The sequence below is a fragment of the Cadophora gregata genome (assembly GCF_030347475.1).
Source record: "Cadophora gregata isolate MNR1 chromosome Unknown scaffold_13, whole genome shotgun sequence".
In the NCBI taxonomy this organism is placed as follows: domain Eukaryota; kingdom Fungi; phylum Ascomycota; class Leotiomycetes; order Helotiales; family Ploettnerulaceae; genus Cadophora; species Cadophora gregata.
Genome location: NW_026695936.1, coordinates 1,045,553 through 1,072,490, shown reverse-complemented (window position 1 = coordinate 1,072,490; position 26,938 = coordinate 1,045,553). Strand labels below are relative to the sequence as shown.

General features: G+C 48.2%; 14 protein-coding genes across 15 annotated transcripts; 5 read left to right on the top strand and 9 right to left on the bottom strand.

Moving 5' to 3' along the window:
• Positions 1-1,172: 1,172 nt before the first annotated feature.
• ONS95_003826 (uncharacterized protein) lies at positions 1,173-1,559 on the top strand (the record flags this gene model as incomplete). Its single annotated transcript, XM_058497156.1, has 2 exons — positions 1,173-1,299; positions 1,357-1,559. The coding sequence occupies 2 exons, from the start codon at positions 1,173-1,175 to the stop codon at positions 1,557-1,559; spliced, it is 330 nt and encodes a 109-aa protein (XP_058353099.1).
• A 238-nt stretch (positions 1,560-1,797) lies between these two features.
• IML2_2 (Mitochondrial outer membrane protein iml2) lies at positions 1,798-4,393 on the bottom strand. Its single transcript, XM_058497155.1, has 6 exons — positions 4,159-4,393; positions 4,003-4,097; positions 3,884-3,950; positions 2,861-3,830; positions 2,156-2,815; positions 1,798-2,090 (listed from the first exon to the last, which is right to left on the bottom strand). The coding sequence occupies exons 1-6, from the start codon at positions 4,352-4,354 to the stop codon at positions 2,021-2,023; spliced, it is 2,058 nt and encodes a 685-aa protein (XP_058353098.1). The 5' UTR covers positions 4,355-4,393; the 3' UTR covers positions 1,798-2,020.
• Positions 4,394-4,650: 257 nt separating this feature from the next.
• MAP2 (Methionine aminopeptidase 2) lies at positions 4,651-7,373 on the bottom strand. Of its 2 annotated transcripts, XM_058497153.1 has the most exons (5): positions 7,014-7,373; positions 5,958-6,964; positions 5,747-5,908; positions 5,612-5,698; positions 4,651-5,559 (listed from the first exon to the last, which is right to left on the bottom strand). In XM_058497153.1, the coding sequence occupies exons 1-5, from the start codon at positions 7,051-7,053 to the stop codon at positions 5,503-5,505; spliced, it is 1,353 nt and encodes a 450-aa protein (XP_058353096.1). In that variant the 5' UTR covers positions 7,054-7,373; the 3' UTR covers positions 4,651-5,502. The 2 variants fall into 2 exon arrangements, with proteins under 2 accessions (XP_058353096.1, XP_058353097.1); XM_058497154.1 differs by having other exon boundaries at positions 5,612-5,908.
• A 26-nt stretch (positions 7,374-7,399) lies between these two features.
• Positions 7,400-8,406, top strand: ONS95_003823 (uncharacterized protein; the record flags this gene model as incomplete). The annotated part of the gene is made up of 2 exons (XM_058497152.1): positions 7,400-7,635; positions 7,785-8,406. The coding sequence occupies exons 1-2, from the start codon at positions 7,481-7,483 to the stop codon at positions 8,404-8,406; spliced, it is 777 nt and encodes a 258-aa protein (XP_058353095.1). The 5' UTR covers positions 7,400-7,480.
• A 219-nt stretch (positions 8,407-8,625) lies between these two features.
• On the bottom strand, positions 8,626-9,781 carry POR1 (Mitochondrial porin; the record flags this gene model as incomplete). Its single annotated transcript, XM_058497151.1, has 4 exons — positions 8,626-8,775; positions 8,830-9,483; positions 9,539-9,661; positions 9,737-9,781. 4 exons carry the CDS (start codon positions 9,779-9,781, stop codon positions 8,626-8,628), a joined length of 972 nt encoding a protein of 323 aa, XP_058353094.1.
• Positions 9,782-10,293: 512 nt separating this feature from the next.
• On the bottom strand, positions 10,294-12,319 carry ASN1 (asparagine synthetase; the record flags this gene model as incomplete). Its single annotated transcript, XM_058497150.1, has 6 exons — positions 10,294-10,336; positions 10,389-10,493; positions 10,541-10,824; positions 10,878-11,882; positions 11,937-12,121; positions 12,190-12,319. 6 exons carry the CDS (start codon positions 12,317-12,319, stop codon positions 10,294-10,296), a joined length of 1,752 nt encoding a protein of 583 aa, XP_058353093.1.
• Positions 12,320-13,395: 1,076 nt separating this feature from the next.
• Positions 13,396-13,985, bottom strand: UBC9 (E2 SUMO-conjugating protein ubc9; the record flags this gene model as incomplete). Its single annotated transcript, XM_058497149.1, has 3 exons — positions 13,396-13,649; positions 13,705-13,728; positions 13,790-13,985. 3 exons carry the CDS (start codon positions 13,983-13,985, stop codon positions 13,396-13,398), a joined length of 474 nt encoding a protein of 157 aa, XP_058353092.1.
• A 373-nt stretch (positions 13,986-14,358) lies between these two features.
• Positions 14,359-15,818, top strand: PEX19 (Peroxisome chaperone and import receptor). The gene is made up of 3 exons (XM_058497148.1): positions 14,359-14,849; positions 14,905-15,659; positions 15,711-15,818. Exons 1-3 carry the CDS (start codon positions 14,657-14,659, stop codon positions 15,807-15,809), a joined length of 1,047 nt encoding a protein of 348 aa, XP_058353091.1. The 5' UTR covers positions 14,359-14,656; the 3' UTR covers positions 15,810-15,818.
• Positions 15,819-16,000: 182 nt separating this feature from the next.
• On the bottom strand, positions 16,001-16,812 carry ONS95_003818 (uncharacterized protein; the record flags this gene model as incomplete). The annotated part of the gene is made up of 2 exons (XM_058497147.1): positions 16,001-16,311; positions 16,368-16,812. The coding sequence occupies 2 exons, from the start codon at positions 16,810-16,812 to the stop codon at positions 16,001-16,003; spliced, it is 756 nt and encodes a 251-aa protein (XP_058353090.1).
• Positions 16,813-17,444: 632 nt separating this feature from the next.
• ONS95_003817 (uncharacterized protein) lies at positions 17,445-19,028 on the bottom strand (the record flags this gene model as incomplete). The annotated part of the gene is made up of 6 exons (XM_058497146.1): positions 17,445-17,597; positions 17,645-17,830; positions 17,875-18,088; positions 18,137-18,303; positions 18,374-18,759; positions 18,812-19,028. The coding sequence occupies 6 exons, from the start codon at positions 19,026-19,028 to the stop codon at positions 17,445-17,447; spliced, it is 1,323 nt and encodes a 440-aa protein (XP_058353089.1).
• A 546-nt stretch (positions 19,029-19,574) lies between these two features.
• On the top strand, positions 19,575-20,363 carry ALTA12 (60S acidic ribosomal protein P1). Its single transcript, XM_058497145.1, has 5 exons — positions 19,575-19,632; positions 19,702-19,779; positions 19,858-19,935; positions 20,000-20,138; positions 20,197-20,363. The coding sequence occupies exons 2-5, from the start codon at positions 19,711-19,713 to the stop codon at positions 20,241-20,243; spliced, it is 333 nt and encodes a 110-aa protein (XP_058353088.1). The 5' UTR covers positions 19,575-19,632; positions 19,702-19,710; the 3' UTR covers positions 20,244-20,363.
• Positions 20,364-21,756: 1,393 nt separating this feature from the next.
• Positions 21,757-22,309, bottom strand: ONS95_003815 (uncharacterized protein; the record flags this gene model as incomplete). Its single annotated transcript, XM_058497144.1, has 4 exons — positions 21,757-21,798; positions 21,849-21,997; positions 22,085-22,140; positions 22,221-22,309. 4 exons carry the CDS (start codon positions 22,307-22,309, stop codon positions 21,757-21,759), a joined length of 336 nt encoding a protein of 111 aa, XP_058353087.1.
• Positions 22,310-22,623: 314 nt separating this feature from the next.
• Positions 22,624-24,798, top strand: ONS95_003814 (uncharacterized protein). The gene is made up of 2 exons (XM_058497143.1): positions 22,624-22,937; positions 22,988-24,798. The coding sequence occupies exon 2, from the start codon at positions 23,178-23,180 to the stop codon at positions 24,450-24,452; it is 1,275 nt and encodes a 424-aa protein (XP_058353086.1). The 5' UTR covers positions 22,624-22,937; positions 22,988-23,177; the 3' UTR covers positions 24,453-24,798.
• A 999-nt stretch (positions 24,799-25,797) lies between these two features.
• On the bottom strand, positions 25,798-26,886 carry ONS95_003813 (uncharacterized protein; the record flags this gene model as incomplete). Its single annotated transcript, XM_058497142.1, has 4 exons — positions 25,798-25,829; positions 25,887-26,231; positions 26,287-26,524; positions 26,575-26,886. The coding sequence occupies 4 exons, from the start codon at positions 26,884-26,886 to the stop codon at positions 25,798-25,800; spliced, it is 927 nt and encodes a 308-aa protein (XP_058353085.1).
• Between the last annotated feature and the right edge of the window lie 52 nt (positions 26,887-26,938).

Here is a 26,938-nt window from a genome sequence, read left to right as displayed (position 1 = left end):
GTTAGGGCGCTATATACAGTATTGTCAGGACCGATGGCAGCCTCCAGATATCAATTCATATCAGCTAGAATTCTTCTGAGCTGGCACGCAGTGGTCCTCTCAGTCCGTATTATCTGCCCCTCACCTTCACAGTCAGGAAAAGAAAATCCTGCCATGGAATTTTCGATTGTGTGTCCAAATTCTCCTACAAAGAGGCCCGCAGTCATTGTTTTGGACCGCGCCTGTGAGAATATAGACGATGAATCAGTATCGTGACAGAAATTGCAAAATTTTAACGAATAAGTGCGTACTTGTGTAGTGCAGCCGGTCTGGGATACTACTCTCAAACTGAAGTCATATCTCCCCATACAGATGATTGAATAGAGCATCTACCAGTGGAATGGATATTCTTCGTCTTCCATTGCAAGAATCTTATTCCAAAAAATATTGAGCGACTTTCGATTGAGGTTTGTGGGATCGAATTCAAAATGGAGGCTCAGGGTCAGTATGAACTTCCACAAGAAAGCGGAGTTAAAAAAAAAGCCCAGCTGAGATGGTCCTTGGATCTTGTAATTGTTTTGGAGCGTTGACATGATAAGTTTCCTACCATTTCTCTCTCTTAGATTTCGTATTAAAGTAGTAATCTGAGCTTTCCTTACTCCTCTCCCAAACTCCCTGCGATTCTTCCTGTGCTCTCAAGTCAAAGGGCATAAGACGTCTCATACTGAAGCATTGTTCAGAAACTCGCAGAAACACCAAATTGGAGCCCTTTATCCATTCCAAATAGTGAAAGCTAATTGTGGATGTTAATGCCACCCACATTCCAGACTTGCTCTGATGAATTTGGCACGGCTCGCTTATTCCTTGGCAGAAAGTAAACACACAGCACCACTGCTGTTGGGTACCCACATCTCCGCGCCAGGCTCGCAGTCTACAAGTAGTAATTAACCCACGCTGCATATATTCAGAAATCACGTCATCTCCCTTCAGCGTCCTGAACATCACCAACTTCACTACACAGCACTTTCTCACGTAGCTTGACGTGAGCTTACAATGATGGTCAGCCAGAAGAACCTAGTGAAGCTCCAGTCATCACATTCAGAACCGCACGAGCAGCAAAATCCCCCTCGTCTTGATTCATGATGGAGGTAGTACAACATTCGCATATCACTGCCTCGGATCGCTTCAGCGCGATGTCTACGGGATTCACAATCCGAAGTACGAATTTGGTGAAGAATGGGGTAGGGAGGCATGAGAGAGATGGCATCATGATTGAGCTGCGGGAAGATGCTGGTATTGAAAGACCAATAACTATCGGTGGTAAAATTGTCCTTCCTACCTTATTACTACGCAAAAGAAGAAACTGAGTCCTTTCAGTCTGGTGGCTGGACGGTCTTCCATCTATTGAAATCATACATCTGCTCTCGCAATCTACATCGAGCCAAAATTTCAGTATCAAGGAATTGCTACTGATCGATGCTATCTTCCATATTCCATGGAAATCGTTCACTGAAGTTTCCAAGCCCGAGCTAGGAGCCATCCCAAAGCTCGTTCGACTTGCATTGGATGTTAGGGGATAACCAGTCAAAGCCTAGCTTAGAAGTAATCAGTGGCCCTCCTGAGGAAGGTCCGAGTAGGTAAGCAATAGACAGACTCTCCCACACTGCGACTTGGTTACTCTAACGTCATCTACACAAGCGAGCCAGCTTTCACTTAAGTGCTGGGCGTCTCGTTCATCCTCACAGCAAACATTTAAAAGATGCCAAACGAGTAATCGAACAAATATCTATCAAAAATCATGGATGATACAAGATGATTCAAGATATGACGAAGGATATGTTTTTGTGTAAAAAGACTGCTATTGTAGTGAGGCAGATATGCTTTTGCTGGTGATGTTGAGAGCGCTGTAGTTTCCCCTCAACAACACGCTGTTTTAGCGAGTGATGCCATATGCTTCAGGGCATACATCCCTGGCAGATCCCTTGCTACAGGCGCCCCGCAGCGATTGGCATTGTTCAAAGCCCCCTAAATGCTCTGATAATCAAGATCTACTGTCGGTCGAAACATGATTTTTCAATGTCTCTCTAGCAGTCTTGATTTTCACGGACACCCTAATCAAACATAATGTGGTTAGCTTGAGGAGAACCAAACACTGCTCTTCAAGATTCATACTTACCTGGCATCAAGATCGTAGCTCTCCCATGCTGACACGTCATTCAACCACTTCGCACATTCTTTCAGTCTTTCAGTTGACGAAGATCCGTTTTCCCGACCTTCAATCCAACAGATGACAGCCATCTCGTAATGCGCACATGGACAAGTCCAGTCGTCTTTGAGAGGCCCCTTGAAGGCTGCTTTACTGTGACATAAGATCTCATCCTGCAGCAGAGTTCTGGCTGTCAGCAAGTCTCCCATGGTGGTGTAGATATTCGCTCGCAAAAGTGTCTGAATTGCGCGTTCATCGAGAGATTCATCTTCCCAATGAGACATCATGCTCGACCACTCAAGCGCTGAGAGCGAATCTTCCAGTTGTGGTTGTCTCATCCTCCTGTGACCGCCGTAGAAATAGGTTATCTCCTGGATGGGGCTCACACCAACTGCATCTATGAGGTCGATCGACAGCGCAGTGGCTTTGTGTTCCCATTTCTCAATTTTGCGGCGAACGAAGACATCGAATGGAAGCCTTTTGGCCATCAGACGTTGTGTTCCGGCTGCTTCCTTGGACAGATGCAGAAATTCTCTGGCCTTGGTTCTGTTCGTTTCTTTCGCTTTTGGTTCCTTCTCGTTGCAGCGACGATACATTTCTACATGGGCGCAGCCGGCGATGTAGTAATACCTTGAAAGTCAGCATCCGAAGCATCTAATACACTCTGTAACTTACAAAGTATGAGACCAGTTGTTCAAGTCAACACTTAGTATGAAATCACTCGCACACAGTGCATAATCGTGAAGAAACATCGCAGTGAACCCCCTGTCCAGTATCGTCAAAGCCTCAACTTGTTTGAGTGGTCTCTCCACCTGCCGGCTCAGCAAATTGATAGCCTGGGCGAGATTGCGGTTGGCAACCTGCACTCGAGCCTCTTCCAACATCCAGAACTGACTGTGAGGGTATCTCCTGGTCATCAAGACGAGCAAATTCTCGCACCTCTCCTTGGGATATGCTCTGTCGTCCAGAATATCGCAGACTGCTCGAATCGCATTGTAGTAGCTTAAAAGCATCAAGCCAGCCATAGCACCATGTAAGTTGGCGTACTTTGTGGCTTGCCATAATAGGTGAAGACCCTTCTCTTTGTCTCCTCTGAATCCTATAATCCGCAGCGGGAGACTGAAAGCCGGAGGGACTAGCGAGAGCATTAATAGTAGAACACCAAAACACAGGTTTGTGCCCGATTGGATGTATATGTCGCTATTATTGGTGAAAACTTCATCACTAGAAACAAAGCCTGTGCTCGCCAGAGTCATTTTCTTTTCCGAATTGATTTCTGGAACTTGTGTGCCTGTTTCTGGTTCAGAATCTGAAAACCCCCCCGGCATGGCGTATGTGTGTTGAGCATGCACATCCGTCGGAGATACATTCGAAGTTGATCTCCGCTGCCTGAACAAATTGTCTGCATGTACGATGGTCTGCATTGTCATATATGCCTTTCTCAATTTATAGAACCCTTTTATGGCCTCAGGAACTTTCGCGCTCAGGGTCGCGAGTATGGCAATCATGAGTTGGCATTGCGCGTGACAGAGAGCAAATGCAGACCCTGGAGGGTACATCGAGTCGTCAGATGACTGTTGGTTCTTCTTGATGAAATGAAATGCATTTTGAGAGGACTTTTCGGCTTCGTGAAGTACGTCAGATGCTGAAACGGAACGGTTAGCCTATATCCACCAGTGTTCTTTGTAACTCCTGTGCCTCTTTGTGTTACTTTCTCATCTGAACCCAAGGCAACTCGAAGCAAGATTGCTAGACTTAGACCAAGCTAGGGACCCGTGTTAGATTTTGGGCATAATGTAAATATTCAATACACTAACTTTGTGAAAACTCGAGTCTCCGGTGGCCAGTTTGGTTTCCGCCTCGCCAATATCGTCACGTAGCACCTCATCGAGAGAAAGCAAGACATGTCCAACTATAATGAGGTATAAATTAATTCGAATAGGAAGACATAAACAGCTGTAAAGTTTACATACTTTGTTCAGAGACCGTATTGGGGTTGATGTCATTTTTGTTGATCGCAGTTGAGTCTCCCTTCACAATCTTCAGTGCGTATGAAAACATGACGATCTGTCCGACTCGCAATAAACGGGAGAGAATTTCGTAAGGAAGTAGAAACTCCCGAGACCTTTCAGCGGCGCAAAAAGCTGTGCAGGACAGGGATTCTGTCATACATGGGCTTGTCCAACATACTGGGTGTCAGAGGCCGGCCCTGTCATCCGCCCTCGCTTAGGGTCATCGGGCCCTGCGATGGTCAGCGATTTTGGCTGAGGCTTGCCGGCCCTGAGAGGTTAGATGCAGTTCATTATTTTTGTGGATAAGATAAGGAAGTGGCCTAAGGACGGGATGATATGTATAGCTGTGGCTGAGAGTTCTTAGGTGGGGGAAGAAAGTAAACAAAGAAATGACTCGGTAAAGCGAGGATAAACAGCCGTTGAGGACTAACAAGCAATGCTAATGGTGTAGGACATAGAAGACGAAAATATCTATAGTTGGTGAAGCTCGATAATGTGTAACTGATGGTACATGCTTGATTGGTAGGTTCAATATTAGGTCGGGTGTGCCGAGATGCCTACATGTGAGTAGAATGTCTGGATTTAGAATCACAGTTCCTTCTGCAAGATGCCCACGGAAACCAGCAGGCCTTATCTGTGGCATGGAGATGTCCTAGGAGAGCGTGAATGTTAAAGTAGAGGCTGATAGCTATAAGATCCGGTAACTCATAACGGATGAGGTAGGTACGATACAGATGTTATTGCTAGCGAGGAAAGTCTGCAGGTTGTTTCCCCCTCCTTCAGAACCTGCCTACAGCTCGATTCCATTTCACCGCGCCTGCTTCTGCTTTTCCAATGAGCTGTAGTCGCTCCTGGTGATGCAGGTAAAGTTGCAATTGTGCTCATGGTCAAGGTCTGGCTCGCCGAACAAGTCCACGAGGAAAGGTCGTAGAGCAGAAGCACCGAAATGAGAACTAGTGCGAGTATAAGCCCCCCCTCGGAATCAAGACCTCGCGACACTGTTGTTTACTTTCTTGTATTATCATTTTGTCTTTATCCCAACCTTGTCGCCATCAGGTCTTGTCGACTCGGTTCCAAGAGCACATCACACATTCAATTGCAAGATCATCGGATACTGCAATTGGTGCTCAAATTCAACTTCTCGTTCGGAAATCTAGAAGCTATCCATCCATTGATGCACCCGCACATAGATAACCGTTTGTGGTCATGAAAACTCCAATTTGTCACTTTTCAAGCAATCATCAATTCGTCCATCATTCTTAAACTCCCCGTAGATGTCTGTCAATGCTTTTAGTAGTAATACTTTTAGTAGTCGTCGCCTCGACTGATGACTTCCTTTACGTTGGGTCGGAGTACGATGGTCTGCAAATATTGTCAGCAGATATCAGAAAAGACTCCCCAAGGACCATCTTACATGTTCAAACTGCGCCGTGTACGAGCCCTTCTTATCAACAAGAGGTGGGTATGCCTCCACGATACCAGCAGTGACCAAGCTATTCAGCTACAGGATATTAGCATATTACCACTTACCCGAAAAAAGAGCATTTACTCCAAGCAGATACTTCTCCTGACCAAGACGGTCTAGATACCGCCTACAGAAAGGTAGAGTTCCGAAGTTCTTGTTGATGACATTCAACAGCTTGCTCGCAGACTGTACACGTAATGCTACGTTTGGAGCATCTGCTCGTTTGGCATAATGGGAAGTTTCCAGCTACGCAGCGTTAGTCCTCAAATTGACAGATTTCACACACGGCACTTACATCATCTCTAACATAACCATTTCCAGTACTACCAAATGTTTCAATAGCAAACACCTCACCTTCCTCCATCTTCGTCTGATCAGAGCTCTTCACAATCGGCACGCTCTTTCCACCATGGATCTGCCATTGCCGGATATCATGTCCGTTCAAGTTCCGGATACACTTAACAGGGAAAGTCTCGCCATTGATCTCGACCTCGTAGCTCTCCATGGTCTCTTGAATCATACCTCCGATTTCGCCCAGCCGAGCATCGATTCCAGCCTCTCTGATACCGGTGTTGGTTGCTTGTTTCACAGCCTCCAGGAGGTTGTCATACATCGGGTCGAATGACATGGTGAACGCACTGTCCACAATTCGGCCATTGATGTGAACTCCAAAATCAACCTTCATGACATTGTCTTTGCTGAGAACCGTTTTGTTTCCAGCATTGGGGCTGTAATGCGCCGCAATATGGTCCAAGTTGACACCAGTTGGGAAGGCAATACCGCCCTTGATATTGTCTCCCTCTTCTAGGCCAGGATGTCCAGTCAAGGCTCTTACACCATCCTCAATACCCTCAGCAATTTCTGTCAGAGTCTGTCCTGGCTTGATATTCTTCGCTGCCCACTGGCGCACTTGACGATGAATCTCAGCACCCTGTCTATATTCCTGCAAAAAGTCATTGTTCATGCGATCCAGGTGTCTCTTTTCCTCATTGGTTGTCCGGTATAGATTCTCATCTCTGTATTCAACCTCCTCTCCGACCGGGTACTCTCCACTGGGGAACAGATTCGAGAGTAGGACTCGCGGAGGATCCGATTGCTTCGTTGGGAGGCCACCGGCGCCACCAGCCTTCTTTGGCTTCCTCTTCCTTTTGCGCTTCTTCTTTGCCCCTCCCTCTGCTCCGCCTTCCCCAACCGCGCCCCTCTCGTCTTCATCGTCGTCCGAATCCTCCGCTTCGGGGACTTTACCGTTACCGTTGGTTTTTGTGGCGGTCGTTGAGTCTTTGACGGCTTCCGGATCCTTTACTGTGTGGCCATCAGTACAGTCCATGTTGGACAATTCGGGGCGTCCTACGCTTCAAGCTGGCAAGAGCATCAGCAGTTTGCGCGGCCATGGTGTCTTGCAGAGCCAAGCCCAGTTGATTTTCCCTCTGAATGATCCCTGATATGTGTATACAAATCTCCCTGTAGCGTTCTCAATCCCTCAGATACTCAAAGGGAGTGGGAAAAGATTTCGTGCTACCAAATGAAATCTCGAAGTCCAATAGCGGGGTTCTAGGCATTAAACACTGTGGGACACAAAAGGCAATCTTTAGCGGATCGATCAACAGGCTTCCCAAAAATTTGAGGGTGGCACTAGCCATTCTAGTGCCCGCAAATTAGCCCTTCCTAGCCTAGAGCAGATCCGAATATCATGCCGTCACTTGTCTCGTCCCAGCTTCAAGATCAACAGCAGCTCAACACTTCTTCTTTTCCTTTTTCTCTATTCTGCAACCACAGATTTCTCCACGTTTGGTCAGGAAAGTTCATTCGTGATGAGGAATGCCACTCCGCTCGTTTTCCTTCCCGTGCGCCACGCGCTTTGTACAAACTTCACGATCCTTTCATTCGACTGCTGTGAGGAGGAGCGGTAGTCAGCAAAATCACTATGAGACTTTACAGGTGTCGCCAGGAGCTACACCAGCTGAGGTAAAGAAGTACGTTTGATCTTTTCTATGTCTTATTTGGCAATCTACTATACTGCGCCTCTCAGTATTGAAGCTGGCAGCTCAATTGGAATCACATTACGTGCATACGCTCCGCTGTCGGCATAATAACAAAACATCTCATCTAACACAAATTAAAGATCTTTTTACGCCCTCTCCAAAACCCACCACCCAGATCGGAACCCCAATGATCCTGAAGCCTCCTCTCGCTTTGTCGCCATCTCTGACGCCTACGCCACCCTCGGCACGCCAGCAAAGAGACAAGAATACGATCGCTCACTCAATCTGCACTCACCCGACAGCAATTCACACCACCGACCCCATGGCTCTTACCACTCCTCAGGCCCAGCAGGTGGGCGCCCCGCCAGCGGCCTAAGCAGACGCCGTACGCAATTCCAGGGCCCGCCACCAAGTTTCTACCGCTCAGGAGGATGGGGGGCACAGAGCGCAAAGCGCAAGGCAGCACAGGATTCGCATGCCGAGTCGCCGGCCGGGGCAGCGGGCATGGGACATGGCCAGAAGCCTTGGGGGCATGATGAGACGCATGACGTGCCGCATTTTGATCGCGACGGCCATTATCGCACGCAGGAGAACCATAGTCGGAGGTGGCAGAGGAGGAGGGGGATGGAGGATGGGCAGGTTCCGGCGGGGGAGATGCCGAGGAGCATGTTGGCAAACTTCTTTTTCGTGGGGGGAATCATCAGTCTGGGGGTGTTGGTGCCCAGTCTGCTGTTTGAGAATATGAGAAAGAAAGAGAAATGAGGGAATGAAAGCTCGGATTTCATACTGCCGGCAAACTTTGTGGCAAAGGAGGATATCACATAGAAGAAATAGAAGTGGTTGGATATCTCAGATCATTTGTACACGTACAAGCCGTCCGTCTCGCGCAAATTATGCAATGCAAACTCCGCTGAAACAACTGTCTTGTCTCCGTCTATCGTACTGTGTGGCCCAATCCCTAAGTTATCTTTTATGCATAATCTATGCGTCGAAGACGAAGGAGGTACCAATCTTGTGGGTGGCTTGGTCGAGCTTTTGGGTATCAAAGGAGGCTCCGAGACCGAGGGTCACACCAGGGCGGAGGAGGACGTTGTAGGCGACAGCGGCGATACCACGGTCGTTGATCTTGACCTATTTTATATATTTAGCAATGCCCAATTGCGCTTGTAAATTGGGTGTGCTTACCTTGGCGAATGAGACAGGATCCAATCGGTACTTGCTGGCAACCTCAAGACCGACTTGGTTTCCGCTCTTGGAGTCCCAGGTGGCCTTAGCACCGGCCTCAACTTGGGAGTTGACCTTGTGGTAGTAGGCAGCAGAGAAGACACTCAAGTTGTTGGCAGCAGTTACGGAAGCGGTGTATTGAGGAGCAACGTATCCGACAGCAGCAGAGTAGCTGGTGATGGCAGCCTTCTGGACATCGTAACCAGCAGAAGCACCAGCCAAGAAGCCGTCCTGACCGATCACAGCATCGACATTGGCGGTTGGGCCCTTGAGAAGGTCGAAGAATGCGCGGCCGTGGAAGTTTGCTTGCTTGAAGTGCAAGTTGAACTTTGCGCCCTTGTTCTGGGTGGCAGGGAGGAAAGAGCCTAAGAGCTCAGCCTTGAGACCCTTGGCGATCACGTCGTTGAGCTCAATCTTGGTGTCAAGAGCATTGACAGTGTTCCATGTCTGGGTGAGCGTTAAGCCTGTGCGACGATAGAAAAACATTAGCGTTTGTCCTCTTGGACACATGTCTACCAGAAAACCGATGGGATTGAATCGGTGGGGGTATCCGGAATAGACCACAAATCGCTTGAAAAATATACCGGATGGCTTGTCTGCGTACTTGGCCTCAAGCTGTAGTACCAGTCAGTGTGGTCCTCCATCATCTGCTTCAAGGGGCTTCTCGTACGAGCCCGCTGTTCGATCCCTCGTGTGTGGACTTTCCAGTCACTTTGAAGCCGACATTCGATGGAGTGGAGCTCTTCAGCTCAAAGGTAGTGGCGGTAAGGTGATAGAAGTCCTTGGAGAGCAACTGCAGATGGTCAATTTGTGTTTTCGGTATCAAATTCGAGATGGAGCTTTCTGGAGCTCCCGGAGGTACACTTACGTCGTTTGACGACTTGGCAATATCGGAGAAAGCTGGAACAGACATTTTGATGGTAGTGAGAGAGATTGATGGATTGGGGGAAGTGCGATTGATGTTGGAGGAATGGAGTTGGAGATGTTAGCGGTTGGGAGAAGAACTTTGAAGTTGTTGACGGCGGAAATTATGCGCGCACGATTCCACCCGATGATGAGACAAAACGTGGGGTGCTGATTGGGCCGAACTTTCAATGGGCCTGCGATGGAGCACCTGACGAAAAGGGGGCTTGGAAACACGACTTTCTCGATATGCAAAGGTCGACTTGTCATGGATCATCGATTGGAACATTCATGCGTCCAGCACGTTGGCAGTCAGACTTCTATTCCAGATACCGTTACTCTATCTACTACAAACAACTCGTATCAATCTACCTAGTTTCATGCAACTGCAACGCCATCCAGATTGAAAGAAGGAACCCGAGAATGATGCCAGAGGTACCTGGAACTCCCAAAATGATCAACGGCGCAAGGAATTTGACAGATATTATCAGGTTCTGAAGACCAAGGTCCAGCAAGAGATGCTTACTTTGTGGTCTCGTACTTCTGGTTGTGGATGGCAATTGCTCTGGTTCATTTATTAGCATCGATCTTTCAGGAGGGTCACATATTCTCCTTACCTTCCACTAGGATCAGTCTGATCTGACCATGTAGGAGTCCATCGCATGACAGTATCTGCGCAGTATGGCGGGAAATGCTCATCGAACATCGTTCGGTACCAGTAACTAATCTTTGTCAGCGATCATAAACAAGGTATATACTCGGTACGTACGCTTCCTTAGTATCTGGGATATCACTGCCCCATTCTGGCTTTGGGTTCTTCATCATCTCATCAGTAATCGTGGCCTCGGCGGTATCCTTCAGAGCATCAATCCACCCGTAACCAACACCATCACTGAATTGCTCCTTTTGCCTCCACAGAATGTTTTCTGGTAGGTATGGTTGAGCTCCAGGCTCATCAGTTGTATCGAAGGCCTTGCGAATGATGTATTTCTCGATCCTGTCCTTCGTGATCAACTTCTCCTCAGGGTCGATGTTCATAGCAACTTCCAAAAACTATTTGTATGTCAGTACATATCCACCAGAACGACATTTGCTGGATATCTAACCTCCTTATCCAAGAAAGGAACACGAGCCTCAAGACCCCATGCCATAGTTGACTTGTTGGCTCTCAAACAATCAGACAAATGCAAGTTCTTGACTCTGCGAACGCACTCCTGGTGGAAAGCACTCTTGTCAGGCGCGGCATGGAAGTACAAGTATCCACCAAAGATCTCGTCACTTCCCTCACCACTCATCACCATCTTTACACCCATTGCCTTGATCTTTCTCGAGAGCAAGAACATAGGAGTAGAAGCACGGATAGTTGTCACGTCGAAAGTTTCCAAGTGATAGATAACATCTGTGAGGGCGTTCAAGCCCTCCTCGATAGTGAAAGTCATATCATGGTGCTTGGTTCCGAGAAATTTGGCGACCTCCTTCGCTGCCTTGCTATCTGGGGCGTTAGGAAGACCAATTGAGAAAGAGTTGAGTTGTGGCAGGTATGTGACGGTAGAGAGCTTGTCATGATCGTCAATACCAACCAGACCTTCACCCTTGTCCTCGTCTCCTATAGTCTCGCCGTTTCCGTTGGCAGTCTCCATCTGTTTCAGAGCAATGGCCTTCAATCGAAGAGTTTCCCGCTGTGCAATAGAAGCAACCAAACTCGAATCGAGACCTCCCGACAGCAGGACACCATAAGGAACTTCAGCCATCAACCGCTTTCGGACAGCCTTCTCAAACGTCTCGCGAAGCAGCTTCAGGTCGAGTGGTGTAGAAGGAACCTTGGCACCATCCCACCACGAAGGCTGGAAATACCTGGTCGTTTTGTCGGTTTTCGAGTCATAGATGTGTCCTGGAGGGAACGAGATGATCTTGTCGCAAACGGTATGTAGACACTTCAGCTCGGAAGCGAAGAAAACTGCGCCTGGCATCTTGCTCGACCATCCCTGATACAGACTTGTAACTCCAATGGGATCACGCGCAGCGATTGTGCGGTTTTGTGCCTTATCGTAGAGGACGAAAGAGAACATGCCGTCGAGATGCTTGGGCGCATCGAGACCAAACTCCATATACTGGCAGTATATCAGCATATAATCTAACATCTAGAAGTGTGTATGTTCACGTACCAAGGGTATTATGACCTCGCAATCGGAGTGAGTCTTGAAGTGGTATGGGGTCGTCAAGGTTTTCCGAATGACTCTGTGGTTGTAGATCTCACCATTGACAGCGAGGGCAATGGTCTCGTCCTGGTTGGTAAGAGGTTGCGCTCCACTGTCAACACCCACAACACTTAGACGCTCATGAGCAAGGACTGGAAAGTCAGTCAGTCAAGTACTCTGTGACGGCCAAAACAGCCACTCTGTCTTCGAATTGACTCACTGGTGTTGTTGGCCACAAAACTGCCCGACCAATCTGGACCGCGATGGCGGCATTGCTTTACCATCTTCAATGCCGTCGGCTTGAATGCCTTCGCATCGGGAACATGGTGGCAGCCCACGATTCCACACATTTTGGTGGAGTGTTGATGAGGCGGTGGGGGAGACTGGGGTCACAATCCAATTCAGTAGCAATTGATTGACTGTTGGAAGATCGAAAGCAATGTAAGGTTGAAGAAGACCAGAGTGAGTATGATTATATGCGGAGAAATTGTATTGGTCACAGTTGTATAAGTAGTCTGTCCCGAATCCCGATACAAGCAATGGGATTATGACTCCCCTCCCTCGAAATTTATTGATAGTGGTGGGGTGAAATTTAACGCCGATGTTCGGCAGCCTGTCGCATGGTTTGACGTCTGATAAGGCAATGGCAAGGGCATGGTGGGCAGGGCAGGGCAGGGCAGGGGCAATTCATGGTGGGACAATGGAGCCCACTGCAGGGCGAATGCGGGCGGGCACAGGTCATCCACTCCCGAGGCTTGGCTAGCAAACTCAGTGTCATCCCAACCACGAATACTTTCACTGGCAGACGAGGCAAGGTCAGATGGGTGCCCCAACTTTCTGGAAGGCTTTGCTTTCTGCGTTTCTATTTGCCCCCTTTGCGGCACCTCACGAAATGGGGGTCTAGGGAGCAAACAACCAGGTGCGGGTTGTGAACTGTAAGCGACGGCTCAAGGTCAAAACACTCCGTTGCAGCGACGTGGGATGGAGGGGAAAGAAACAGGAGTCAGTCACACAACCAGCACATCAACACATGGCCTGGCTTTAGCTCCAACAGATAGCGACGAAACAACGATAACAATGACAAACCACAATCTCGTAATCCCATATTCATTGTCATAGCTCATCTAATCCCATATCGCAAACCGTCTGGGGAGAAAATCCATGCCGTAAAAAGAAGCCGGTGCCTTATTGTGGTGTCGCGTGTGTAACTCTGCAATCGACTGCAGCTCTTTCCAGCAGCAAGCAGCCTAAAGCCTCAATATCTCAAGTCTGAAAGTCGAACCCCTTGCAAACACCGCCCAACGCCATGCTCGCAATCCCGCCCGCGTTTCATTGTTCCACCCGTACGATGCACTCACTTCAATTCCGCGAAGAGACGGACCAGTTCTTCTGCCCCATGAGACGTTCATTTCCGCACTTTGTTTCTTCAAGGCGCGGGGTGGTCCCTCACAATCTTCTTGATCTTAGCATCATAGCCTGCGCGGTCTTTCTTGAATAAATTATAGGCGTCGGCTTGAGCTGGTGACTCGGGGTTGGGGTCGTTCAGAAGGTCCTGGACACCGAGCAAGATCTGCTTGATGGTAATAGCCGGCTTCCAGCCTTCCTCTTCGTTCAGGATGGATAAGCAAACTGTGCCGGATGGGTAGACGTTGGGGTGGAAGAGGGGAGGAACGAATTTGCCTAAGTTTTGTTAGTACCGTGAATTTAGAAGGTAAGGTGGTGGGGTCAAGTATACACTTTGGAGGCTTCGTTGGATATTCTGTCTTGTATATTAGTCTTCTCTTCTTTTTCTGAGTACACAACGCAGGGAAGAAGCTTACCATCAGGGAAGGTCACACTGAGCTTGAACAAACCACCTTCCCACATCGTCTTCTCCTTGCCGGGTATACCACACTCCCAAACCTTTAGATCAAGAACACCGGCGGCGTTGCGCTGAGGCTTCGCATAGAAACCAAAGGGGTGATCTCTTCTCCATTGCTTTCTCTCCTCTTGGAGTCTGTTCTGGCACAGCGCCATGGTTGAAGGTTCTGCAGTTGTTGTGTGATTTTCGAGGTTGTCGTTTTCGCGGAAACAAGATGAGGCTGAGATATCTTTTTGTCTGTCCGAGTAGCAGATAGTGAATCCGAACTCAAACTCGTGAAAGTTTAGTTGAGACTTCGGATGTGAAGGTTTTAATCTTGATTCAACACAAAAGTTTGTGGAAGTTGGAGACCGAAGTATCTGGATCGGTCGTCGAGTGGATGAGGCTGAGAAAGAGAGAAGGTGCCTTCCTCCTTCGTGGCGGTTCTAGATTTTACTCTGTAATCGCCAAAGATGCGCCTGATTGGAGAAGCGAGGGTCCCTGAGTTTGGAACGTACCTACCTAAGTTTGGGGGGTTGGCGGGTGCGGGCATGAGCCAGGGTGCTTGTTGAATGCCTCGGTCTCAACAGTGATTCACGGCACCCCACGACTTCACCTCTCAATATTTGCTTTATAAGTCTGATCCTCTATTTTTTCCATTTTCAATTTGCCAATTTCCCATTTTCTTTCAAGAGTCTCCCACTTGAGAACAAACACAGTCCAAGTCAGCTTGCAATCCATACTAAGCGGCTCTATCCGCACAAACATCTGGCCCTGTCTCAATCACAAGCTATTCTCAAGGGTTGAACAAAGAACTGCCCGCGCGCATAGACAGCACTATAATACCATGGAGACCAAACCAGGGGATCTTGAAGGTCTCGCAGAGACCTCAAGCAAGGTTATCCAGAAAGAAGCAGGAACTGTGCCAGCCTTAGCATCGAAAGACCCCGCACCAACGACAGCAACACCTTCACAGAAAGATGTCGCATCCACAGAAGAAGTCCCAGACCCGGATGAGGATGATTTGGATGACTTAGATGGTACTGTCTTCAATCTTCTCCCTCTAGACCGATACTTGGCTGATAGTATTTGCAGACATGCTCGACGAATTTACACCTTCCAAACCCGAACCACCCCCCTCAGCAAGCAAGCCCACCAAAGCACCCACAGCCACCGACCCAATCGCAGATGGAATCTCAGATGAAGACTTCGCGCGACAACTGCAAGCCGGGATGGCAGAGCTGATGGGCGAGCTAGAGACTTCTCCAGACATGCAATCACAACTCGAGCAAATGCTCAAGGAACTCGGTGGTGTAGCAGCGCTCGACGCAACTGCCACTGCAGTAGTCTCGTCCTCATCCCCATCTACAGTTACAGCTACGAAAGAAACATCAAGCTCGTCTAAAGCAGCGCCCGCCAAAGCAGGACCAAGCGATGAATCTTTTCAAGAAACGATTAAGAAGACTATGGAGCGCATGCAGAACAGCGGAGATCAAGCTACGGCTGCCGCCGCATCAGACGGTACAGATGATATCCTCGCCCAAATGATGAAAGCCATGGAGTCTGGAGGGCTGGATGGTGAGGGCGGCGAAGAAGAGTTCTCGAAGATGCTGCTGGGTATGATGGAGCAGTTGACAAATAAGGAGATTCTGTATGAGCCAATGAAGGAGCTAGATGACAAGTTCCCAGCATGGATGAAGGAGAATGACGGAAAGGTAGATGCGGCGGATATGAAGAGGTACAAGGAGCAGCAGGTCTACGTTAGCGAGATTGTGAAGAGATTCGAGACGAAGACATATACGGATGATAATTCGAAGGATCGAGAGTATATCGTGGAGAGGATGCAAAAGGTTTGCTGCCCCCAATCTTTCATTTTTTTAACCTTAACTAACATCTTGTAGATGCAAGCAGCTGGCTCTCCACCTCCAGACTTGGTGGGCGATATGGCAGCAGCACAGGAAGCATTTGGAGCTCCTGAAGAAGGCTGTCCGACACAATGAAGAAGCCTTACTACCAAAAAGCCCTTAAAAATCTATCTGTGACCCGAATCTGAACAATGTGATACAGGTAATCCAGGACGTCACAAACACCTGACACCATTGCCTGCCCATCCGTTGGTGAACCAAAAAGTCCCCTAACGCCTACGCTCAAGATGTACAGAATATGAAACCCAAACAATAAAAAACGGAGTCTAACTCATATCCATCATGTCATCGTCTTGGACGTAATCAGGTGGCTGTTGTTGACTCGACGTCCTACTCTCTTGCTCAATCACATCCATGAACAATTGATCGTACTCGTCATCGTCGCTCCCATAAATTGATTGCTGGTCGGCAGGTGCTGAAGTTCGGTTGACTGTATCCATGTCCTCGAAGAGCACACCCAGCGGATTCGAATTTGTCGAGCCATAATTGAAGGCACTCTCCTCAGGGCCCATGCTGCCCAGCATAGCCTCCAACTCCTGCTCTTCACTCATAGCGACCTCTTCAGCCATGACCTCATCTGTGTCAAATTAGCCTCATGCTATCGCAAAATGTTTGACGCTTCACCAAACTCACCTAAACTCATCAGCCTCTCCTCTTCAACATCACCCTCCTCCTCCATGGGCACCTCAATTCCCATCGCTTCTCTCCTCTGCCTCTCCACCCTCCTCCTCTCCTCCGCCACCCAAAGACACCTCAAAATCTCCTCATCGCCGCCTCTCGCCGCCCACTTCTTGTCCTCACTCCCTTCCCTCACCCGCTTCAAGAACAATTTTCGCCTCGTCTCCCTACCCTCATCTCCACTTCCACGTCCGCTCATCAACGGATTGGGTTTCGTCGTGCGCTTGCTGTACGTGCTCTCTCTCTTACTTGGTGGGGGGGAAATCAATGAGCTTGAGTTCGCATTGGTGGTTTTGTTCTTCTGGGTATGTACGGGAGGTGTGGTGAAGATGAGGTTTGTATTGCTGAAGTTGAAGTGCGATGGAGGAGGTGACACCGAATTCTTGCTGGGAGATGACATTATTGCGTCTTGTTGCTGTTGCGCGCGTGCAGACTGGACATTTATATCGCGTGAAGAGAGAGGAGATGGAGTGGTGTTGCGCAGTGGCGAAGAGGAAAGTGGTGATGGTTTGTGTGGCGTGTAATGGTTCGATTGAACATATGTTTTTGGATGTGAAGGGAGCATACTGAACATCTTCGTGGTGGTCGGTTTGATGGATGTAGAAGGCAGAGTTGAGCTCGATAATGTTTGAGGAAGGAGGAAGGCTGGGGCCAGTGGGACGCGCTTGTGGACGCGGCGGCCCGATTTCGTGTAAAGAGGCTAGCTTCTCACAGCGGAGCTCTTGCTTTCAGCATTTCAACTGCCTTGAATCCCACAACTTTCGAATTGTTACGTTCTTTTTGAAACCTTCGACATATAAAAAGGGTTGCTTAGTTTCAGTCGCATTATCGCATTAAGTAACTGTGGCTGCAAAATTGCCTTTCTTACACCCCCAGATCCTTGTCCACACCACCCATATGGTAACATCCAGACCTCAGATAGCCAATTACCAGTTCCGCTGCTATATGTTACAGCTTGCTAATCAATAGCAACCCAGAGAGCAAGTACCATAGCGCCTCCGTTCCCCAAACGCCGTGACTGATTATCGTCGCTCAATCTTCACCTTCAGTCTCGGCTGCAACCCGAAGTTCGTAACTCAATTCAAAGCACTCTGCCAGTAAGTCGTTCACACTTCCTTGGCCTTCTGGAATATCTTTGCCGACTAGAAACTTTCCATCCACTCTCATGTTGTCAATCGAATTGAGCTTGATGGCATCAGTAATATTCAACTTCAGGATCACTGGGATGTCACCTTCATGCTGTAAGGATACAACTCTCGTGGTGAGCTGACTCCTCCCGAGTTTTTCACTTCAATAAGACATCTTCTCAGCGTCTGCAGTTGGTTGTAAACTGGTAGGAGAGCTTCAGAGACTGGCTCTGAGGAGACCATCAGGTAGTAAATGTAAGCATAACTTCGCCTGATGAGGTAGAGAAGCGTCTGACAATGTTAGCGAAGCTCCGTAAACATCCAACAAAACGTACTCTTTGCACGTAAAGTTCGGCAAATACACCATCCGCATCGACGAAATTTCCATCAATGCGGCTCTCGTCAATCTTGTCCAACTGGCGTTGATAGTCGTACAAATCAGTCTCTCGCAAAGACCAGGCTTGTGTGAGTGACAACTTCTCGAGCTTGTTCCGGATATCGATCAGAGTTTGGTACGGTTCGTTGAAGCTTTCTACCATTTTTCCTTTCCTAAAAGTTGTCAGCTGTAATCGGAGAAACAGCTCTCGCAGATATTACCGTTGCAGAACAATTTCCGACCAGAGTAAGCACTTATTCAACAATTCACAGGTCTCTTCATTTCCGATCGGTACTTCTCCACTTGCAGTGACAAATTTACCATCAACTCGCATAGCATCGATTTCCTTCAGTTGAGCTTGCAGTTTCTCGACTTCTGTTGTTGAGAACTAAATTCGGAAGTATTAGCCGACGCCACATCCGATATCCGGTAAGCATAGTAATGAAAGTTCGATGTACCTTGGTCTTTGTGTTTGCCAGGGAAATAGAGCGGAGGATAGAGATGAGCTTTTCGTGAATCGAAAGAAGGTCTCCCCCAAGCCTGTCGAGTCTGTTTTGAAGATCTGTAAGTGTCGCCTGACACAGCTCAACACGATTTGAGAGCAGGGTAATGAAATATGGCGAATATCCCCCTTCGGCATCCTTAACAATCTTCCGTAGCCTCTCCAGAGTATGCGAACAGTGGGTAAGATCCTTCTCCGAGTACAGGTCTACCTCCCTCAAGTGTGCCAGTAATCGTTTTATTGTTGAGGTCAGGGCGTAGGCTGCTGGAGCTTCGTTGTTTCGCCCAATTGTCATGAAGAAGAGGGATAGCAACTGAAAACATCCGTCCAACACCCGGTCAACTAAGCGGTCAATCATTAGCCCTGGAGCGAATGCGCCGGAGATTTTACATGCCTCTATTGTCCTCTTGGGGCTTATCTGCGCGAATCTCATTGAGAATCTTGACTTGCTCCACCACTCTATCGTAGAAGGCCAAAACGTCTGAAGACTTGACGTATGTGGATCTATCTTGCTTCAGGATGGTCAACTCATCTCGAACTTTCATCAAAGAATCGAGAATGGGCTTTTCCCTAGGATCCAGAGGGAGGGGTATCGTCGGTGTATCCGCCATCGTGCCAGACAATGAGGCCGAATTTTTGACGATGAAAATTAGAAAACTATGTCGCAAGTTGAACTGGGTCAGTCGCCAATTGTTCTATTTGAGAGGGTGGTATGTGTTGAGTCTGTAGATTGCTTCTGCACTGTGTTCGAGATATCCATATGACATCTGCCCGCATCCAGGGCGGGGGAAGGTGACAATCAGCGCCCCGCTAAGGCTTATCCATGCTCAGGAAGAGAGCATAAAGCAGCGATGAATTGAAGCTCTTCCCAAGAACCATCTTGATTGTCTCAGCTAGGATGAATGGTTTCCTCTGGGACTCTCTAAAGTAATGTCATAGATGTATATAAATCTGTACAATCTCTCTTTGTTCATTTGGTGTCTGATATAAAGGACTTATAAGCCTACAGCTATATCACGAGCTGTTCCTGGAGGGGGACACTTGACGCCGCTTTTCCTGTCAGGCCACAAGGCACAGATACTAGCGTTTCGCTAAACAACCAATGAATGGCAAACTCCAGCCCACTCTAAGCACACACTGCAAAATCAACCTCAAGAATTTCTTCAAAGTCATTCAACGACGAACAAACACATCCGACAACCCAACCCGCTGTCGGTGAGTCGCATAAGATGGGGACTATTATGCCAGAGGCGCATTTACTAATTATCATTCTCAACTTTATAGAACTTCAAAATGTCGAACGCCGAGCTCGCTGTCTCATACGCCGCGTTGGTCCTCGCCGATGACGGTGTCGATATCACTGTATGGACCCAATTCCCTCCCAAAGCTCGCAGGCTGGAAATCATTGCAAGTAGAAAGGTTATTGATACTGTTTCATAGGCCGACAAGCTACAGACCCTCATCAAGGCTGCTAAGATCGACGATGTTGAGCCAATCTGGACTTCTCTCTTCGCCAAGGTACGAATGGATTTACAATGGCTCCAGAATGTGGGATACAGGTGCTGATATTTTGGAATTACAGGCTCTTGAGGGAAAGGATGTTAAGGACCTTCTGTTGAACGTCGGATCCGGTGGTGGAGCGGCTGCTGCCCCAGCTGCTGGTGGTGCCGCAGGAGGACCTGCCGCTGCTGAGGAGACCAAGGAGGAAGAAAAGGAAGAGGGTACGATATTTCTCCCGGTCTTGGATCATCTGGACGCCCATACTGACGTGTTTTGCAGCCAAGGAGGAGTCAGACGAGGATATGGGTTTCGGTCTTTTCGACTAGAGCGGTTCTCTAATCTTTCTTGTTTCTTGAAATGCATTGCCACGGTTTTTCTCTCGGTGCAACATTTGGCTGGTCGGGTAGGCTTTCATAGATAAAGCAAGCTCTTGAGGATTCCTGAACCTTGGATGTCAATTTTGGTGGTGTGAACGTGTGAAAGTCGTTTAGCTTTGGTTTCTGCGCTGCATTGATGCAGGATTCTGGCTGGTGTGTCTTCACCAAGACGCTTCCGCCTTCTCGACTTTCGGTTATGTGGTCCGGCAGCGCTACGAATGAACAGCAAGGGCGAACGGTCGAGAGGCCTATGCGGAAACTGCATCGTCCAGTTCCTCCAATGCCGTCCATTTCCTACCAGCAATTTTTCCTCATAGCCTGACCTTGTTCCAGAAGTTAGACTTGATAAAGAGTCGTCTGCAAATCCCAATCCACAAGCGCTTTTTTGACTGCGTCCCATCAATTCGTTGGCACGGGATTTTGCTTTGCGAAGACCCTCCCTCCCGCCACACCACTCACTTCCCACTGGAATTCGGTTCAGAAGCAGCTCTTGGTGCGTTCATACTCTGAAAACATATTTTGAACGCCTCAGTATACTTGCGGCAGTGACTTGACTCTCTCGCACCAACAGACTCTTGCCTTTGACCAGCCAATGACCCATTCTAATTGAAGACATCTCGGTGGATTCTAGCCTGATGAAGGTTAAAAGCCAGTTTGATCTCTAGTTGAATCCATGCTTACCATGCTTGGTTGTTGGTTATGTACGAGACGCCAACTGGATTTAGAGCCATCCCCACAAGGCTAAGCGATCATATTCTGCTACCTCCTTTGTTCACTTCAAGAGCCTTCTCAAATTTATGCTAGCAATATATCGCAAAGTCCATATAAGACCAGTGATCCTCCACGAATCATCTCATCAACTCATCAGAAACCAATGACTTCCTTCGTTACGCTTCTATGACTACGGCAGTCGCAATGTGAACTAATCCCTTGTTTCTGCAAAGTCGTTCAGCACTTCAGCAGTAAGAATGGCTCTGCTCTCACGCTATCATCAATAGCAGAGCCTGCCCACCTCCTGTGAGCACCTTGGAGGATATTTTTCTTCAATTTGTGTTCGAGTTGGAGGGAAAGGATTATTCCTGTACTCGGAACTTTAAAATAGTAACCCAGTGCCACGGCGCTGCCTGTAGTGCCTTGAATGTTAATTAGGAAAATGACTTATAACTGTCAAAGACTCTATTCTAGGCATTTTGCAGACCAATCATGTTCTTGAAAGAACTGTTCACTGGAGGGGTTCTATTTTCTGCTGGCACTTTTGTTGCAATGGCCTGGAGTGTAAAGAGAGATCATTGGCTTTGAATGGACTCCTCAATGGAGCTTGCGTTGTCCGCTCGCATTTGCTGGCATGACTTAATGAGATTGAATTGTAATGAAACGTTGATGATCAGTTTAAAATGGCACTAACAGGGCCTTACTGATTTACCATCTGGCGTGTGGTCTAAACTGTGCCAGAATCGCCGTACTATGGATGTCTGAAAGCACACTTGAATGGGTAAATCTGAATCTACAATTATGGTCAATATTTTCTTCTTTTCACGAAACACAAGAGCATACCTTGCTGAAATCCCAAACTTCATTTTTAGCATAAGTATCCGCCTTCAACTTTTCGATGACCTCTTCCTTCGACGAAGCAAGTGCCACCATTGCGCTACCCTGAATCTTCAGTCCGTCACCCTCTTTAGGAACTTCTTCCAATAGAGCTCCTACTACCTGTCAGAAACCATCCACACATTTGTCTTCCGGCCATTAAGTCTCTAATTTATGGTTGGGAAGGGGACAAATGGACTCACCACCCATCTTCCAGAAGCCACTCTCAAGACCCTCTTTCAATCCCTCAAAATGAGCACTAAACACACAAGTCAGCCCCGTTCTCTACCAAAGGCTCATAAAGGGGCTCTCTAGAACCTTGAAAAAAGGTAAACATACGGTCTAACCTCCATGCGCTTAGCCAACTTGCCTGGTTGATCTGGCATGATGACCAGCCATTCGAACTTATCAGAAGCAGAGGAGGCCATTGTTCGGATTTGAGTTATAGAACGAAGTGGACTTCTTTTTAATGAAGTGAATTTATAGGTGCTTCTGAGATTTTGACGAAAGAGCAGACACAGTGACATATTTGGGGTGAGAATGGGGGAGCTCGGGGAGCTTTTGACAGGTGGGGTTGGGTTGTTGGTGGGGTTTCGGGTCTGGAAGGGCGCAAGGGAGAGTGATACGCACACGCCTAGCTGGTCCTCCCCGAGAGTGAAAGTCAATTTGGACGTAGTGTTGTGACGAGAGGTAATGTGGCTTTATTTGCAAAATGCACGTATCTGTCCCAAATCTCTCAAATGTGGGTGATTACCAAATTTTGAGCTGTGCCCAATTGAGAGATGGTCGTCAAGTCACCAGGACTCGGCTCGGCAGGAGTTCTTCGACGGGACCGTGAGTGAAAGCATGTCCTTTTCATGCGTATGCATGCGTTCAGAAAACTCCAAAGATGTATGCCAGAGCAATTACTGCTCATATAAGCTTGATGCAATTCCTTCACAACAGTGATCTGGCGCAAGTGGCTTGTCAATGGGAGAGGACTAGGAGATATTCTATCATGGAACCACCTTCGGTTTAGAGAGAAGTAACCCGATCCCGAGAACATTGCCTTACCAGGTAGAAGAAGCTTACATGGTTGATTGATAAGTACCTAAGTGCAAGTCCAGAATCACGGAGTGTGTCTTATTGGAGGAGACCACCGCTCCTTCCTCTGAAGACCTGTCACTAGTGCAGATATCTGTTACCAGATGTTTGCCAAAAGTGTGACAGTCTTCCGCCACTACATACATAAACTTTACCGATAAACAAACATTCAATTATCTGCTTTTAACCTGCGTCACGCATCAACTATCATCAATGTGGTCTACGAACACCAAATCCCGCAAGCGGAGCAGAAAACATGGAGAACATCCAGTCGAACCTTTGATTACCAAACGGGGCAAATACCCACAATTGACAATTCCAAGACCAACTATCCCAGAGCATCGACGGTCGCTAAGTGGGCGCCCTAAGACTACGGACATATCATGGGGTGGGTATCAGAAATTATCGAAGCGCGACAAACAACATGGCAACCAAGATCTCGAAGAACTGAACTGTATATTCCAAGTCATCAAGAAACCTACATCAGACCGAGAAAGTAGCGAGGGCTCAGAGATACTGGGCAGTTTCCTTTCGTTTCGCGAGGCTCGCAGTTTCACCCAAGATCACCTACGTACGCTCGGTGAAGAAAGTCTCGTTCTTACACAGGAGAGACCACCCAAGGAGAGGGAGGTCGATCAGACTTTGCTGCAGATCGTAGGACCTAACTGGGATATTTCGGTTGCAGCACGTCGTATCTTGGATGAGACAATTGATATTGGGAATCAGCCAGATGTAACTGAACAGTGTCTCCGGACGTTCTGTCCGGGCCAGGAAGCTTCAGCGGAAGATTCCAAGAGTAATGGGGATATCCAGACGGCACGTCCAGGCGACGTTGGGCCTGAAAGAGAATCCGCGAGCGGTAACTGCGTAACAACGGGGCCAGTAGATATGGGTAGTGAAGCAACCACATCCAAATATGTACCAGTATTATCCAAGAGAAGGAGCAAGGATAGTGGATGCGTGTATCCTAATCCTGTGGCCAAAAGACAGAAAAGATATCTCGAGTCAACTGAACCCTCGATCCGAAATACCTCAGAAGCCCTGGATGACAGTGTAGGCGAGGTTGTGGAAGTACAACAAAAGTCTATAGTTTCAGCATTAAGTTCAACAGCGGCCGAAGCCACGGACAGTACCCTCACAACCCCAGTACGGGTCTACGTTGTCAAGGAAGTGTCGTTCGAGAGCTTCAGAGCCAAGGATCAGCGTATCATTGGTCTCTTTACCACACTCACAGACGCCGTCAAGCAGGTTCAAGCCTGTTGGGAAGATTGCGCAGATCAGAGATATTCAAACGTAGAATATCTTGACGGTTATCATGAAGACGGGCGTCTGTGGTGGACTTGTAGAGACGAGGATGGAGACGGCCATGATGTCGATACCGAAATCCATTTGAAATCCCGTGATTCGATGACAGGACCTCACTCGCGAGAAATTTGCAGTAGTACAATTAGTTGTTGGGGGAACAGAGGCGATGTCTCGTGGGAGTGAGAACGCCAGTGAATGGTTACTAAGTTCTGCCCGGGGCTGACCTAGTTGTTGACTAGAATATCATTCTCAAACCGTGTAGCCGCAATGAGGATTCGTTACATGAACTGTAGGTCTCATTGAATGTTTTTACGTGGGATCTTCCAAGAACGAACTGTTTATTCTCCAAATATGTGAATCTGCTACACTGCTGGTTGTATAACAAGCATAGGTAAAATGGATAGAGACAAGCCACCATATCACTACTTGCTAGTTGCCTCGCAAGAGGAGGGTTCTGCTGAAATACAGCAGTATGCTCGGTAATATCCAGTGCTCCAATGGATAAGAGATAGTCACCTGTGAAAAACCCATACAGGTGTCCAAGTAATCCCCAAACAATTTGATTTCAATTTTCGTGTGGCAACAAGTGTGGCTTCTTGGGACTTTCAAACCATTGGCCTCTTCCCGAAGCATACACTATTGCTTTTGCCAATTCTGAAGATTGTGTGAGCCGCCGACAAATTTGGACTTGAAAGTTGTTGAACCTGCCCTTATTAAAAATTTAATCACATTCCTGAATGGATTGCCTCTTTTTCCCCGGCAGCTAGCTTCTCCTTCTGCTTTTGCAATGCCTCCAATTGGAAGTAGATCCCATTCCAGGAACAGCCCACTCAAGGGGTGGGACTACATGTAAGGCTTGGTATCATAGAAATTCTACTAAGATCTCCTACATGAGGAAATACATCGGAAGCGCACGGGTGGCTAGCATTGCCTTGCATCTCCGGTGCTCGGGTTCCCTCCAAGGAAATTTGCAGGCAATGCTTGCGGGTTTGTGCTCGGCCGTGACACCCTTGACACTTGTAGCGGGTCGGGACATGGTCCAAATACGGATGCTGGGCTGTCGTTTGGGATGAGGATCAGATGTGTCATGTGGCAGAGTTCATGCGCTTGAAGTGGATCTGGAACTGGGTAGAGACAAGAGACTGAAAATAGCAAGCTTGCTTGGGGCGAGTCAAGGCGGGAAATCACTTTGAAAGTCAAGCAAGCAAGCAAGCAGATGCGGAAAATGTTCATATACATGTAAACATTGAAGAATAAGTTTGGATATGTCTATAAGTTTGAACCACCCAAATAGAAGAACAAAGAAGGGAAAAATAGAAATCGTTGATATGAACGCCGAGCGGAATGCAATAAAGGTATATCCATTCATCGGACTATTAAAGCGCAATCCTCGCATACGAGCCTGTCATATATATCTCCACGTGAAACTCCGCGTCAAGCCTCTCAACGGCGACGCTGGAAACCGCTTCGTCACTTCTTCTACGGATCGCTCCGTGAAGACACCACCTTGGAGTGAAAATTGCTAAATCTATGCCTCGAGTGCGGACATTGGCATGGCACCTGGTTCTTTCCGTTAGCCATGAAAGGTCGAGGGAATTCTATTAAAGTTGGACTAACCTGCAATACCGCCAAATGCACCGACACCTTGAATGGCAGCGTTGGGGAAGGCAGCAGCGCCGCAGAGGCAAGAGCAAGCGCATGCACCGTTGGCCATTTGACCAGTTCCTCCGACCATAGTTGGGGCATTTGCCGCGGGTGGTGCGGCGGCAGCTGGGGGTGGAGGAGAAGCAGCTGGTGGAGCAGCAGTCGCAGCTGGTTGTCCTCCCACAATGACAGCGGGTGCTCCAGTACCCTTCTGGGCGACGGCCATCTGTTGGAACATAGCTTGGGTCTTGTTTGCCGTGGGGTTGATGGAGAAGGTCATTCCCTTTCCGCAATGGTTGGCTTGACGGCAGTAAAACCCTGGTTTAATGTTAGCTTCCTCGCGTTCGACTGTTGGTAAACTCGGAAAACTTACAGAGTGGAGTGTCAACAGTGACTTGCATAGCCACTTGAGGAGCTGGGCTGATGGTGTTGTTGGGATTGGGCATGAAACCAGTGTCCATTCCACCGGCGAGAGGATCACAAGGGGTGGTGAAAGCTGACTGTGTTGCTGTGTGGTTTTGCGAGTGGAACTCGAAGATAACCATATCTCCAATGTTGGCCTTGATTTGATCCGGTGAGAAGACAAGTCCACCTGCTCCACCAACAGTGACCTATTCGAAAATTAGTTGCTGGCTTTCCCCAAGGCGATTCGTCTTCTTACCAAATGTGTTGCCATAGGTGCTGGTGCTCCAGCAGGAGGGGGCATGGTGGTTGTGACCGTCTGGGTTTGGGCGTTGTTTCCAGCGTTGATCCAGATAATGATGACCTCGGTCACTTGTGCGTTCGAGGAACCGTGGTTGACGACCTGGTTGCCACCCTTTTGAGCACCTTCGCCCTCAGCCTTGGGTGCTTCGTGTTGTGTTCGGACGACCAGCTCTGAGTCGAGTGCCCCTCGTGCAACCAAGTCTGCTTGGAGTGATCCAGCCAACGCCAAAGGCGCGGCGCATAGTGCGGTGATAGCGGAGAATCTCATGATGAATATATTAGATGATGAATTTGTCTAGGCGTCGTAAATAGTAGAAGTA